The 15,750-nt window shown below is 42.8% G+C and overlaps 1 protein-coding gene across 4 annotated transcripts in view; it reads left to right on the top strand.

The window, feature by feature from the left end:
* MCTP1 (multiple C2 and transmembrane domain containing 1) overlaps positions 1-15,750 on the top strand; it is a 1,122,980-nt gene that overhangs the window by 129,014 nt on the left and 978,216 nt on the right. Inside the window, exon 1 of one of the 4 annotated variants that reach the window (XM_082247662.1) lies at positions 7,465-7,598. The exons of the other annotated variants lie outside the window; for them this stretch is intronic. Coding sequence (XP_082103788.1) covers positions 7,578-7,598 — 21 coding nt within the window. The 5' untranslated portion in view covers positions 7,465-7,577. Of the gene's footprint in view, positions 1-7,464; positions 7,599-15,750 lie in introns of those variants that run through there. 4 annotated transcript variants of the gene reach the window in all.

Raw genomic sequence — 15,750 nt, 5'->3', positions numbered from 1 at the left:
ACCAGAATCACGCATGTCAGTTCTATAGAAAAAGAACGCTTCAAAAATGCACCAATTTGCCTGATTCAAACTAAAAAAAGCTCCAAAACTTGTTTGACTTCAGGCGATTTGCAGTGGAAATGTGGGCTATCTCCATAGAGAATAATTGATTTTTTTCTCCTCCAGCATTTTTGAGCTTTGAGCTACAAAATGCTCAGGTTTGAATGGGGTCTTAGTGTGAGCATACCCAGGTAATGTAGAGGTATTTATGTGTGCTATGTGAGTGCATTTTTTGCACAGCTTGTAGTAGAAGAGCGGAATTATACACTTTTTTGTCCCGTACACATTTAAATTGGAGCTCCTGAAAAAAAAACCCCACAAAAACATGCACTTTTGCAGGCATTCAATTCTAAAGGGCCAAAATACATGATTCTGCCACGAAGAAGCTCGTGTACTTTTCAAGGTTAATGCGACAGACGACACAACACTCAGGTGTTAAGGGATCCACTGAGAATAATGTGAAACTTTATCCTGAGCTCAGGTTTGAATGGGGCCTAGAGCAAAAAAAATAAACCGCAGATAATTCAAGTTCAATGTACAGTAAAACCTTGGATTGCGAGCATAATTCGTTCTGGAAACATGCTTGTAATCCAAAGCACTCATATATCAAAGCGAATTTCCCCATAAGAAATAATGGAAACTCAGATGATTCGTTCCACAAGTCCTTCAGTTTATAGTCTATATACAAAGATTATAGCAATGCGATAGGTTGTGTAACCATAAAATGTCCATCCACAATATGCAGCTTTCCCAAGGGGATTAGAAGCAAAATCTAGCAGAGCTACAGAATATAAGAGAGATGAGAGGGGCCTCTAAGTGTAGCAATATGGTTACATTTAATGAAGGTTCAACATTTAGCAACTCACATGGTTGATGATTAAAAGAGGCACATCTAAGTATGCAGGCATCCGGGGTAAAGCTGTCCACATAGACCATCTTCTGAACCACCGGCTCTCACCACTGTCAGTCTGCAATCGTGACCGGGAAGAATAGCCTGCAATAGAGTGATCTGAAAGTGAGGCTTTGAAACACTCGTGGAGTGCAGTGGGGAAGAGATTATGAAGATGGCTGTGCAGAGGACGGTCTATGTGGACAGCTTTACAACAGATGCCGGCATTCTTAGATGTGCCTGTTTTAATCATCAACCATGTGAGTTGCCAAATATTGAACCTTCATTAAATGTAACCATATTGCTACACCTTAGAGGCTCCTCTCTTTTTTTTTATACATGACGCTACTTGTATATCAAGACATCGCTTGTATATCAAGTCAAAATTTATTTAAAAAATTTGCTTGTCTTCCAAAGCGCTCTCAAACCAAGTTACACTCAAACCAAGGTTTTACTGTATTTATAATTTTGGCTCACCCAAAAATGTTAATACGGCAATGGTGGATGCAAAAGGAGAGCACAATCTGTGCTTGATTAACTGCAATGGAGGGTGACATTTGGGGTCTATTAGATCCCTGATGTCTCCATCTAAAAAGCCTCTTAGTTTTTGCCTGGTATTCTTCTTAGGATTCTTAGGCCCTGTTCACACCTGAGCATTTTTCAGCTCGTAAAACGCTCATCTCTGAAGTCTCAAAATGCCCAACAAGCAAAATCCCATTAATTTCAATGGCCCCTGTTCACATATGAGCGTTTTGTCAATGCCTGCCTCCAAAGCACCCAAAACAAAAGCCTGAAAATTATACTCTCAGGTGTGAATAGAGCCGTAGAACCTGGTACATTTTAAACTGTATGGGCAGTGAGGGATAGTCAGAAACTGGAAATGATCGCTCACTTATTACAGTTTTAAATGTATGAAGGATAAGAGAAGGGGTTTTATCGTTGAAATAAAGCTTTGTTAGTTTACAAAAAAAAAAAAAATTGTCTCATAACTATTTTAGCTGGCTTCTAGATTCAAAGCAGATTTGTCAAGTCCTGATATAGGTTTGTTTTAACCGCTTCCGCCGCCTATTTACTGTGGCAGTACGGCCCTCCTGCGCAAACCAACGTAGACCTACGTCAGTCACGTGCCTGCAGCTAGGTGGCGCTCCCGCCCCTACTCGGCAGCAGGGACTCCGATGCAGCGGGCAGGCGGATCTGATACCGCCTGACACACACGATCGCTACCCGCTGAGAGAGAAAAAAGGTCAGCTGTTGTAAACACAGCTGACCGTTCTTATCCCTGGAATGATCATAGAGCGCCTGTGATCCTTCTATATAGGATCTTAGTTCTCTCTGATCATTTCACAAGCCACGCGCCCCCCCCCCCACAGTTCAAATCACTCCCCTAGGCTGTCATTTAATTCCTTGATCCCCCATAGTGTTAACCCCCTTCCCTGCCAGTGTCATTATTACAGTAACAGTGCATATTTTTTAGCACTGATTACTGTAGTAATGTCACTGGTCCCCTCAAAAGTGTCAAAAATGTCAGTTAGGGGTCCGATCTGTCCGCCGCAATGTCGCAGTGCCGCTAAAAATTGCAGATTGCCGCCATTACTAGTAAAAAAAAAAAAGCAATAGAAAATTACATAAATCTTTCCCGTTGTTAGTAGACACGATAAGTTTTGCGCAAAGCAATCAAAATACGCTTATTGTGATTTTTTTACCAAAAATATGTAGCAAAAAACAAATTGGCCTAAAATGTTAAATTTTGATTTTTACATTTTTTTTTTTTTGAGAATGTTATATAGCAGAATGTGAAAAATATAGTTTTTTTTTTATTTTTTCAGAATTGGCGCTCTTTTTTTGTTTATAGCGCAAAAAATAAAAATTGCAGAGGTGATCAAACACCAAAAGAAAACTATATTTGTGGAGAAAAAAAGGACATCAAATTTATTTGGGTACAGCGTCGCATGACCGCGCAATTATCCGTTAAATTAACGCAGTGCCGAATCGCAAAACATGGCCTGGTCATTAAGGGGCAAATTCTTCCGGTCCAGAAGTGGTAAAATTAATTTTAGCGTTTTTTTTTTTACTAAAAATATGTGTTTGATAAAACAGTTGCACAAATATTGTTCAGCATAAAAAAATTGTAACTGCCATTGCCTCTGCTTATAGAAAATCTATTAATGGTTGGGGGGTCTAAAATGAGAGTAAAAAAAAAATGCCCTGGTTAAAGAAAGATAATTTCTGACTGTTGTGGAATACTGCATTTCAAAACACAAGGGTTTTTAAAGACAAAAGTGACAAAGTAAAAAATGGTGTGCAAGAAGTTTCTAGCTATGCCTCTTCAGCAATAAAACAGACTTAGCTGCCTTTCTTTAGAATGTGCAGTAAACTTCTGAGCATATGTGTGAGAGTTACATAATTCCCTACTGGCCAATCAAGACTGCCGAAGACCTGGCAACTGGAAGAAGCCAAGAAGATGCCTGTGTGTGTGCAAAGGGAGGTGAGTATTTGCAGACTTTAGTTTTGCTTAAAAGGTAACTCCACTTTCATGGGGAAAAAAATTCCTAATAAAGAAAAAATAATATAGCGTATACCATTGCGACACAAATCATATTGTGATTGAATGTTATTAAAAATTACCTTTCCTTTTCAATCTGCAGCCTCTGTAATTTTCTGAAAATGCAATGCAATATGGCTGCTTGGAGGTGTTCTGTACACAGAATGTGAACTGACCACACCCCAGAAACATAATTTCCTGCTTGTGTGATTGGCTCACCAATTTTCACAGAAGTCTGCCTAAGATACAAGTGAGATTTCAGGCATCCCCTGCAACAAAAATGTCATTTTTGGTGATACTCCCAATAGGAACACGTCTAAAGGGATGCAGACCCAGCAGATTTCCTCATAAGTGCTCTGCAGCTTCCACAGCTGATTAACAATTATAAAACCACTCCAATTAGGCTCACTCAGCACAGAGGAACAAACAGGGGTTTCTGCAGAATAACAAAAGGTAGGAATCTGCAACAAAGGTTGTTATTATCCATATCACCCAGACGGAATGTTTTTTTCTCAACAAAAGTGGAGTTACGCTTTAAGTAAAATAGCAATCTCACCAAGTCTATCTGGATTTACTACATTAGGGCTCTTTCACACGGGCGATCCGATCAGATCCGCCTGTCAGTTTTTTAGGCGGATCTGATCAGATCCTCAATGCAGCTCTATGGGGCAGTGGGTGTCAGCGGAGACACCTCCGCTGACACCCGCTGCCATCCGCATCCGATCCTGTGCTGAAATCTGGACGGATGGAAACCCTATTTTTCCATCCGTTCAGTAATCGGAGCGGATCTGATGAGAGCGGACAGGCGGTCTGCTCTCATCCGATCCCCCATAGAGGGAGACGGAGCTGTCATCCGCCGGCTCAGCGCGGATCGCGGATCGATCCTCGCTGAGCAACACGGATCCGCCTACGGAGGCGGACCGTGTGAAAGAGCCCTTACAGATACGTAATTTAAGTTACATATACTGTGTGTGTGTATATATATATATATATATATATATATATATATAGTCCACATTAGGAATGCACCGATCCGATATTGGGATCGGATATCGCCGCCGATATGGCCATAATAGCTGGATCAGGGGATCAGTATAATTAACAGATCCACGGGCCGATCTGGTTTTGCTCTTTACATAGCTGTGAGGGAGCAGAGAACAGTTGTTAAAAAAAAAAAAGAGCCTCCTGCAAATGCCTGTCAGCCCCGGTTCACACTACTGCGTGTGCGGGGTTCGCATGTCATGTCGGAGCGCACTGCTCCGACATGACATGCGATCAGCTGTGCGGTGCGAGTTTAGCCATACAGTTTGTATGGCTAAATTCGCATCGCACCCGCAGCAAACACGCACAGGAGGCATTTTTGCTGCCGCATCAGGATCGGATCGCACAGCGGTTCACACTTGTGCGATCCGATCCTGTGCGAACTGCACGATCGCACTGCGATATGCGATCAAACTGGGGGTGTCGTTAAGATTACATTGACACCCCCAGCGGATCGCATATGGCAGTGTGAACTGCCGGGGGTGCGTGTGCGATGCGGGAACAGGCTGCGAATTCGCAGCCTTCCCGCATCGCATCAGTGTGAACCGAGCCTGAGTCTCCCAGTTAAGTAAACACAATGCATACAATGTATCTTTTCGTTCCGTCTGCCAGAGGAGGGAAGTTTAACCTCTTAAATGCACAATGTTATAAGGTATCTGCCAATACCGATACCGATCCGGAAGTATTATTTTGTTATAAGCTCACAAAACAGTACTTCCGGATCGGACTCGGGATCGGCGATTTCACAAAGCAAGAGATCGGGATCGGGACCAAAAAAGTCGGATCGGTGCATCCCTAGTCCACATGCCCTTCTGAAACTCTACTTTAACCACTTCAGCTCCGGAAGGTTTTACCCCCTTAATGGCCAGGCCATTTTTTGCGTTTCGGTGCTGCGTTATTTTAACTAACAATTGCGCGGTCGTGGGACACTGTACCCAAATAAAATTGATGTCATTTTTCCCCCACAAATAGAGCTTTCTTTTGGTGGCATTTGATCACCTCTGCGGGTTTTAGATTTTGCGCTATAAACAAAAAAGCGCCAATTTTGAAAAAAACACAATATTTTTTACTTTCTGCTTATATTTGTATTCTGCTACATATTTTTGGTAAAAAAAATCCCAAAAAGCGTATTTTAATTGGTTTGCGCAAAAGTTATAGCGTTTACAAACTAAGGAATAGATTTTTGAACTTTTTACTTTATTTTTATTAGTAATGGCGGCGATTAGCGATTTTTAGTGGGACTGCAACATTGCTGTGGACAGATTGGACCTCTAACTGACATTTTTGACACTTTTTGGGGACCAGTGACATTAATACAGTAATCAGTGCTAAAAATATGCACTGTTACTGTATAAATGACACTGACAGGGAAGGGGTTAATACTGAGGGTGAGCAAAGGGTTAAGTGTATGCCTATTTGTGCTAACTAACTGTGAGGGGGGGAAGGGCTCTGTGACAGGCACAGAGAGATTGGGGTTTCAGCTTAGCTTAAACACATGATCTCTCTGTGCCTGTGTAACAAAAGAGCCGCCTGCTTTGTTTACATAGACAAGCGGCTCTTCTGTCAGTTTCTGTGAAGATTGCGGGAGGCCGGCGGCTATCGTGCCCGCTCCTCCCAAGGTCTGGCTCCTGCTGGGTCAAATCACAGCGGGAGCGCGGCTGAGGCGGTGCGCGCACGCCACCGAGACCGCGTGCACATAATATTGTAGATCTACGTGATTAAGCACAGCCGAGCCGCCCTGCCGCAGTAAATTTGCGTTGGGGCGATTGGCAAGTGGTTAAATATAAAACAAAGTTAACTCTGGACGCCACCATTAACCACTTGCCAACCGCCCACCGTAATATTACTGTGGCAGGGCGGCTCGGCTGCGTCCAGTCTCGTAGTACTACGTGACTGGAGTGCACGTGGCTTCGGCGCTGTGTTTATACCCACCCATGATCGTCCGGGAAAGCGAGAGAAGACCCGCCTGCTTATGCAAACAAAGCAGGTGAATCTTCTCTCAGACAGGCAGGGACAGATCAGCAGCTAAGCTGAAACTGCAATCTGTCTGTGCCTGTCACAGAACCCCCCCCCCCCCCCCCCATACACCCACACACACACACACACACAGTCAGTAAGAATACAGGCATACATTTAACCCCTTTGATCACCCCCAGTATTAACCCCTTTCCTGCCAGTGTCATTTATACAGTAACAGTGCATATTATTAAGCACTGATTACTGTATTAATGTCACTGGTCCCCAAAAATGTCAGTTAGGGGTCCGATCTGTCCGCTGCAATGTCGCAGTCCCGCTGAAAATCGCAGATCGCCGCCATTACTAATAAAAAAAATAAATAAATAAAACGTCCAAAAATCTATCCCGTAGTTTGTAAACGCTATAACTTTTGCGCAAACCAATTAAAGTATGCTTTTTGGGATTTTTTTTACCAAAAATATGTAGCAGAATTTTCTTATTGGAAATGATTTATATCAGAAAGTAAAAAATATGGCATTTTTTCAAAATTGTCGCTCTTTTTTTGTTTACAGCGCACAATCTAAGAACCGCAGGGGTGATCAAATACCACGAAAAGAAAGCTCTATATGTGGGGGAAAAAAAGGACATCAATTGTATTTGGGTACAGTGTCACACGACCAGAAATTTTTTTCCATTAAAGTAACGCAGTGCCGAATCGCAAAAATGGCATGGTCATTAAGGGGGTAAAACCTTCCGGGGCTGAAGTGGTTAAGGTGGCATATAAAGTAGCTCTGTTTTTTTTTTTTTTTTTTTTATAATGTAGAATCTGAAATTTTCCACTGTGGGTTACTTGGCTGAAAACACATGCATCTGTTCCATACTGTGCTGTGATGTCAAATATAATAGATTCACTTAAAGGAAAGCTCTGTCCATATGGAAATAGCATGGAGATTAGAACCACACCTCTGTGCCCTTGTTGTCAGTGCACATTGCTCCTCAGTCTTAGGACACTTGCTGATCTGGATGGTCACTGGAGCTTCATGTTGGATGGCAATCTTCCCATTCCACAGGAATAGCTGAACAAATTGCACAGATTCTGTACAGGACCTCATGGCTTCTCTTCACATAGGGGTAATGTATCATTTTTATTAATACATAGAATTCACAACCATCACTAGTGCTAAAAGATCTTTTAATAATAAGTAAAGTTTAAACATTTTATTAGAAACTGACTGATAAGGAAAATCATTAATCCTTTTTTTTCTGTGTCATTTGTATACAGCGTGCACAGTCAATGTTCTGGACAGTTATTTGTCATCCTTTGTGATACTGTTATATAGATCTCTGATTTTTTTATTATTATCATTATGCAGACAAAATGTTACTTTTGACTAGTTGCAAGTGACAATGATTTTGTAGATGGAATAAAAGCAGAGTAATGTGATATATTTGTATTAGCATTTAGGCATCTCATTTGTGCCAAAAATAAACAACAGGTGTCACAGAAGTGCGGAACCTTACATTCACATTTGCAGAAATAGAAATAGAATTTCTCAATGAAGTATGCTTCATATATTGTACAGTCACTGTTATCTACGAGATTGTTTTACAAAATGCATGCAATAGAACTTATATACTATACTTACACTGTACATAATGCAGAATCTACAATATTGGCACACAGTCTGTATGCAGTAAATCAATGACAGTGTCAAACATGCAGCACCCACTACAGTGACACACACACTCTATGATACAGGCAGTCCCCGGGTTACAAACAAGTCGAATTTGTTTGTAAGTTGGAACAGGTACATTTTTTAAGTGTAGCTCCAGCCAAAAGAATAATTTTTACATTTTTTGGATAGCATAGGGAAGGGTTACCACCACTGTACCATTTGTTTTGCTGTCTGTGCCCCTGTTCAGAAGATTTCACCTCACTTTCTGTCCCTGTGACAATTGGATTTTGAAAATTTTGGGTTTTTGTGGAAACAAGGATTGGTGATAAAGATTCAGTGGAGACACCTTTTCCCCATGAGAACTTTTACAGGAGTGAATTCCCCTTCCTAGGGGGAGATTTCTCCTCACTTCCTGTTTTCTCCCCCTACTTTTGTAAGTAGGAGTCGTTTGTAACCCGGGGACCACCTGTATAGCATCTGTTAGGCTACATGTACACTGGTCACCCCTAAACCTAACTCTCCTGGCAGCAGAAAAATGCTAAACGGCATGTGCGTTTTTTTCCGAAATGTTCCTTTCCTGAACGCGATTCTTATGCGTTCAGGAGAGGGATGTTTACCGATACACAGGCTTTTATTGAGATGGGTTCAGGGGCTTTGACAAAAAACCTCAAAGGCTCCAAAACTCACATTTTAAGAGCAGCAGTTTACATGAAGCTATGTGGAATCTACTGTATTATCATATAGAGCGTGTGTAATACAATATTTACTACCATGCCTGGAGCCAGACTTACACCTTGGGGGCCCTGAGAAACTTTAGGCTCTTTCACATGGGCAGCTGGAGGGCAGTAAAAACAGGTGGTTGAGCCACAGTTTTACCACCCCCCTGGGCGCACACTCAAATGCTAAAATTACAGCCTGACAGGGCTGTACACATACATACCTCCCAACATTTGAACTTCAGAATGAGGGACACTGGAGGAGGGCAAAGATCTGCTGTGCCGTAGCAAAATGTGGGCACAGGCAATCGCTTAGCAGTGGGAGGGGCTTAAGGGATGTTGTTAGAAAAAACCCAGGCTTCCTTGTATCTATAAAATATGTTTTGAAATAAAATATTAAATATAAAATATATATATTATTATAAAGATTTTAATATTTAAAATATGTATATATTTTATATAAATATAAAATATTGCTTTGTCTGAGCCTACTTTAAAGGGGAGTGTGTAAGGCAGAGCACAGGGGTTGGGGAGTGTGTAAGGCAGAGCACAGGGGTTGGGGAGTGTGTAAGGCAGAGCACAGGGGTTGGGGAGTGTGTAAGGTAGAGCACAGGGGTTGGGGTGTGTGTAAGGCAGAGGACGGGGGTTGCGGAGTGTGTAAGGCAGAGGACAGGGGTTGGGGAGTGTGTAAGGCAGAGGACGGGAGTTGCGGAGTGTGTAAGGCAGAGGACAGGGGTTGGGGAGTGTGTAAGGCAGAGGACAGGGGTTGGGGAGTGTGTAAGGCAGAGGAAAGGGGTTGGGGAGTGTGTAAGGCAGAGGACGGGGGTTGGGGAGTGTGTAAGGCAGAGCACAGGGGTTTGGGAGTGTGTAAGGCAGAGCACAGGGGTTGGGGAGTGTGTAAGGCAGAGGACAGGGGTTGGGGAGTGTGTAAGGCAGAGGAAAGGGGTTGGGGAGTGTGTAAGGCAGAGGACGGGGGTTGGGGAGTGTGTAAGGCAGAGCACAGGGGTTTGGGAGTGTGTAAGGCAGAGCACAGGGGTTGGGGTGTGTGTAAGGCAGAGGACGGGGGTTGCGGAGTGTGTAAGGCAGAGGACAGGGGTTGGGGAGTGTGTAAGGCAGAGGACGGGGGTTGGGGAGTCTGTAAGGCAGAGGACGGGGGTTGGGGAGTGTGTAAGGCAGAGCACAGGGGTTAGGGAGTGTGTAAGGCAGAGGACAGGGGTTGGGGAGTGTGTAAGGCAGAGCACAGGGGTTGGGGAGTGTGTAAGGCAGAGGACGGGGGTTGGGGAGTGCGTAAGGCAGAGCACGGGAGTTTAGGATACATAAGGCAGGCTACAGGGGTCTAAGGTGTGTAATGCAATGTGATCAAGAATCAGGAGTATGTAATGCACTTAGTGGGCTGTAGTCAATGCTGAAATTAGGAGTGCGTGACCCACACAGTTCATGGTCCAGGAGTACATCATGCAAAGGACAGAAGTGTGTAATGTACAGATTGCAGGGGACAGGAGTGTGTAATGTACAGAATGCAGGGGTCACAAGTACATAATGCACAAAATGCAAAGGACAGGAGTGTGTGATGTACAGAATGCAGGGGTCAGGAGTATGTAATGTACAGAATGCAGTGGACAGGAACGTGTGATGTACAAAATGCAGGGGTTAGGAGTATGTATTGTACAGAATGCAGGGGGCAGAAGCATGTAATGTACAGAATGCAGTGGACAGGAGCATGTGATGTACAGAATGCAGGCTGCTGGAGTATGTAACGTACAGAATGCAGGGGGCAGGAGTATGTAATGTACAGAATGCAGTGGACAGGAGAGTGTAATGTACAGAATGCAGGCTACCGGAGTACTGTATGTAATGTACAGAATGCAGGGGGCAGGAGTATGTTGTGTACAGAATGCAGGGGACGGGAATATGTACTGTACAGAATGCAGGGGACAGCAGGAGTATGTAATGTACAGAATGCAGGGGACAGGAGTATGTAATGTACAGAATGCAGGGGACAGGAGTATGTAATGTACAGAGTGCAGGGGACAGGAGTATGTAATGTACAGAGTGCAGGGGACAGGAGTATGTAATGTACAGAATGCAGGAGTGTGTAACGTACAGAATGCAGAGTGCAGGCATATGTAATGTATAGAGGGAGGCTTCATCCAGTCCCCCAATCCCATCCAGGCTCCATCCACCATCCTGATCCCATTCCGGCTCCCTCCACCACCTCGATCCATCACGGGTCCATCCACCACCCTGATCTTATTCCGGCTCCATCCATCCCCTGATCCCATCCCAACTCCATCCTTCCCCCTGAACCCATCCCAGCTTCATCCTTCCCCCTGATCCCACCCCAGCTCCATCCATCCTTCTTTTTAATATTTGCAAACAAAATTAAGGTTTCCTTATTCAGCTGTCTGGTTAGTAAAATATTGATATCAAAACGGATTCAATTCTACAGTTTGTACTGTACATAGATTTGAAAAACAATGGGATAAAGAAATATTTCTGAACCTTGTTTTAGCTCATGGTTACTGTGAAATTGTGTGAATTCATCTATGCACTGCATGTTATCTTATTAATGATTTTACCAAAAATGAAAATATTTTAGAATATACAGACTCATTCTACATAACTAGGCTCCATTTCATGCTCTAAAATATTATTGTATCTTAAAGAGAAAACTATATTTAGACAGAGTTTTTCTCCAATAGCATTTTGATAAAAGAATATAAAAAAAAAATCTGATTTAAATAAAGAAAATCTGATTCTTTAAAAAAAAAAAAAATCATGATTTTTATCCTTCCTGCAGTAGGCGTTCAGGAAGCATCTTCTGAACACTTGCCAACCGCTGCTATAGTGCCCTCTGAAGCAATAGCTTTTCAGAGGGTGGTATACATTACTGCTGGTGTGAAAGAACATTGCAGGCTTGGCAGACTCCTCATACAAAGGAATTAAAATACACACCAAGTCACCAAATCAGAGCCTGTTTATTGAATACCATTGAAAAATAGCATTAAAAAAGATTAAAAAACAATACATTTCAGCATATTAGAATTTGATAGATTAAATAACTGTCATGAAAAGGGCAGTATTACAACCTATGGATCTATATCCATTGTCCACATAAATATATAAAACAAAATATGGAGGTCAGTCTAACTTGACAGTGCTGGCCACCTACCTCTACACAAAATTTTCTCAGTAGTTGACTTTTCTCACAAATTAACGAATTGATAATAATGGAGTTGATTTACTTTCTCAATGACAGTGACCCATTTTAAAATTGTGTTACACAATGTCATTATGAGATTGCACATACAGGCACACACAGTCATATACTGCCTTCCATAAGTGTGTAAACCCAAAATTTGTTACCATGGCGCTTTTCCACTGCATGGAACCGAACGGTTCGGCTCGCTTTTGTGCTTTTCCACTGCTGGTACCACATGGTACGGTGTAGGAATGGTTTGTTACGGTACGGTGCGGCGGCGCTTTTCCTCTGCATGGAACCGAGCGGTACGGCTCTCAAAAACAGTACCACCTCGATTGTGGTTCCAAGAGGTACCATACCGGTACCATATCCCACAATCCTTTGCATGCAGTCACTACTAGCCACTGATTGGTCAGAGAATCGTTGTTATCCCACCCACTTAACTTTAGTACTATCTTAGTGGAAAAGCAAACCATACCGTACCGTACCGAACTGTTCCAACACCGTACCATGTGGTACCAGCAGTGGAAAAGCAAACCGGGCCAAGCAGGGCCGAGTAGAGCCGAGCTGGTACTTGCAGTGGAAAAATGCCTATATACCAAAGGAAACATTTTTACAGATGTTGGCAGGCAAGATACTGCCTTGCAAATTATTTTTAATAAAATAAACCTTTTTTTTCAAGTATTATATTTTTGTATATGGAAGAGGGACCTGGGGGATATGACCCTTCTGCCCATTATAAATGCAGCAATGATTGTGGCAGACTCGGCAGGTAATACACCTCCAGTGAAGCATCATCCAGACTCTGTGTAGCATCCATTATAGTGTCAAATAGTCTGTATGTAATACAATATCTATTACACTGTGTAAATGTGTAAATTGTGATAGCTGTTACATTATTGTATTTGATAAAATATACTGTGTCTTATAGATTTTTGTAATGTAACTATGGCTGTGTCATACAGACTGTATGTGAGGCAATGATTGCTATACTTTTATACAACATATACAGTATATCTATGTCACACCTTTTTTTTTTTTTTTTCTTTATAATTTAGCATTTACTACAACGATACACAGACTGTAATAGAGCATTCAGTGTAGTCACTACAGGCTGTATGTAATAAAACATCTGTTGCAGTGCAGAAGCTATATAATACAAAGTCTGCTGCAGTATCATACAAGCTGTGTTGGGTATTACAAAGTAGTTTAAAGTGCAGCGACCATTGGCAATGTACAGTAGTAACCCATGACAACCAGTTAGATATTTATTTTTTTACTCTTTTGACTGCAGTAAGTTTAACAGTTTGGTCTCTATGGTTTACAGTACTTTTCATAGTCAATTCATCATGCACTGCAATATTGAATTAGCCTCCTTGTGTTCTGGATTTGTGAACCTGGAAAACCTGGTCACAAGTAGGCAGTGCATTGCAGCATATCATGAAAAAAGCTCAGGTAGGTTTTTCCGTTGGTGATCATCAAAGGGCTCCTTAAGGTCAATAGGAGCACATGAAAGGACAGGATGCATGCACTAAAACCCACCACTTGCAACAGGGCATATGCTTTTGGCCTAGGCACATGTAAAAAATTACAGGTTCCTCTCATACCTCCCCAGAAGCTCAGATTTCTAAAAAAGCATAATGAAAATATTAGAAAAATGCATGAGACCATGTTAAAAAACACATGAAAATAAAAATGCATTGGTCGGAAGCTAGCCTAAACTCCCTTAAATAGGAAAGCTATACTCCATTAACCACTTCAGCCCCGGAAGGTTTTACCCCCTTCCTGACCGGGCCCTATTTTGTGATACTTTAACGGACAATTGCACGGTCATGTGACGCTGTACCCAAACTAAATTTTTTTCCCCCACAAATAGAGCTTTCTTTTGGTGGTATTTGATCACCTGTGCGATTTTTATTTTTTGCGCAATAAACAAAAAAAGAGTGACAATTGTGAAAAAGAAAAACAATATTTTTCACATTCTGCTATAGGACATTCCCCCCAAAAAAAATAAATTTAAAAATCAAACTTTTTTAACATTTTAGGCCAATTTGTTTTCTGCTACATATTTTTGGTAAAGAAAATTGCAATAGGCGTATTTTGATTGGTTTGCGACAAAGTTATTGCATCTACTAACTACAGCAGTGGTTCTCAATTCCGGTCCTTGGGACCCACTAACAGGCCAGATTTTAAGTATTACCTTGGGGAGATGCAGACTAGAATACTGCAATCACAGAGCAGCAAATGGGATCACCTGTGATGTAATTTAGTTATCTTGCAAACCTGGCCTGTTGGTGGGTCCCGAGGACCGGAGTTGAGAACCACTGAACTACAGGAAAGATTTATGTCATTTTATTGTTTTTTTTTTTTACTAGTAATGGCGGTGATTTCCGATTTTTAGCGGGACTGCGACATTGAGGTGGACAGATCGGAACCCTAACTGACATTTTGGACACTTTTGGGGGTACCAGTGACATTACTATAGTAATCAGTGCTCAAAATATGCACTATTACTGTAATAATGCCATTGGCAGGGAAGGGGTTAACCCTGTGGGTGATCAAAGGGGTTAATGTATGCCTATATGCTTACTAACTGTGTGTGTGTGTGTGTGTGTGTGTGTGTGTGTGTGTGTGTGTGTGGGGGTACTGTGACAGGCACAGACAGATCGCACAGCAGCCGAAACCACATGCACTCCAGTGACGTAGTACTTGCATGCGCGCGGGAGTTCACTTTCCGGCAAGGAGCCGGCAAAGAGCTAAGGTCTGCCGGACCTTCAGAGCACATGCGCCGCTGGTTTCAGCGGCTGCATGCAGGGCGAATATCTCCTAAACCTTGCCATTTTGGGAGATATTAATTTTACCTACAGGTAAGCCTTATTATGGGCTTACCTGCAGGTAAAAGGTAAAAAAGCAACAATACTTCCGCTTTAAGGTCAGTAAAAAAACTGGCACCTCCTACGTTTAGATCCCAAACTGGGCCCTTGTCTACCTGGAACTCCTGACATTATGTTCAGGAGAGCCAGTACAGTTAAAAACTGTCACGGAACCATGAACCAGACGTACAACAACAGATAAGTGAAAATAAGAAGGCTTTATTGAAAATCAAGCTGTAAAGCAAAAGTCCAAACGGATGGCAAAACCGAAGCAGAGTCTTTGCAAAGCCCGAGGTCAGGAGCCAGGAGGGTAGTCAGACGAAGCCGGGATCAGGAACCAGCAGGGTAGTCAGACGAAGCCAGGATCAGGAACCAGCAGGGTAGTCAGACGAAGCCAGGATCAGGAACCAGCAGGGTAGTCAGACGAAGCCAGGATCAGGAACCAGAAGCAGCAGCAGTCTTAGAAGCATGTGAACACAGGAGGACCAAGCAAGGAACTGAAGCCACAGACCTCCTATATATATGAGCTAGGCATCCAGCTCCTCCCAGTGGGAAGGAGGAGCCGCAGGGTGGGAGGCTACAAGAAACCCAGAAACCAAGATGGCCGCCAGCACATGTCAAACGAAGGAGAACAGCAAGAAGGTAAGACCATGACAGTACCTCCCCCTCAAGGGCCCCTCCTCCTCGGAGTAAAGAACGGTTTCTGAGGGAAGCGTGCGTGGAAGGCTCGGAGCAAGGCAGGAGCATGGACATCTGCGGAGGGAACCCAGGAACGCTCCTCTGGACCATATCCACGCCAATGAACCAAAAACTGCA

Source organism: Pelophylax lessonae (genome assembly GCF_965119305.1).
Source record: "Pelophylax lessonae genome assembly, chromosome: 1".
NCBI lineage: Eukaryota > Metazoa > Chordata > Amphibia > Anura > Ranidae > Pelophylax > Pelophylax lessonae.
This window is presented reverse-complemented; position numbering and strand designations above follow the sequence as displayed.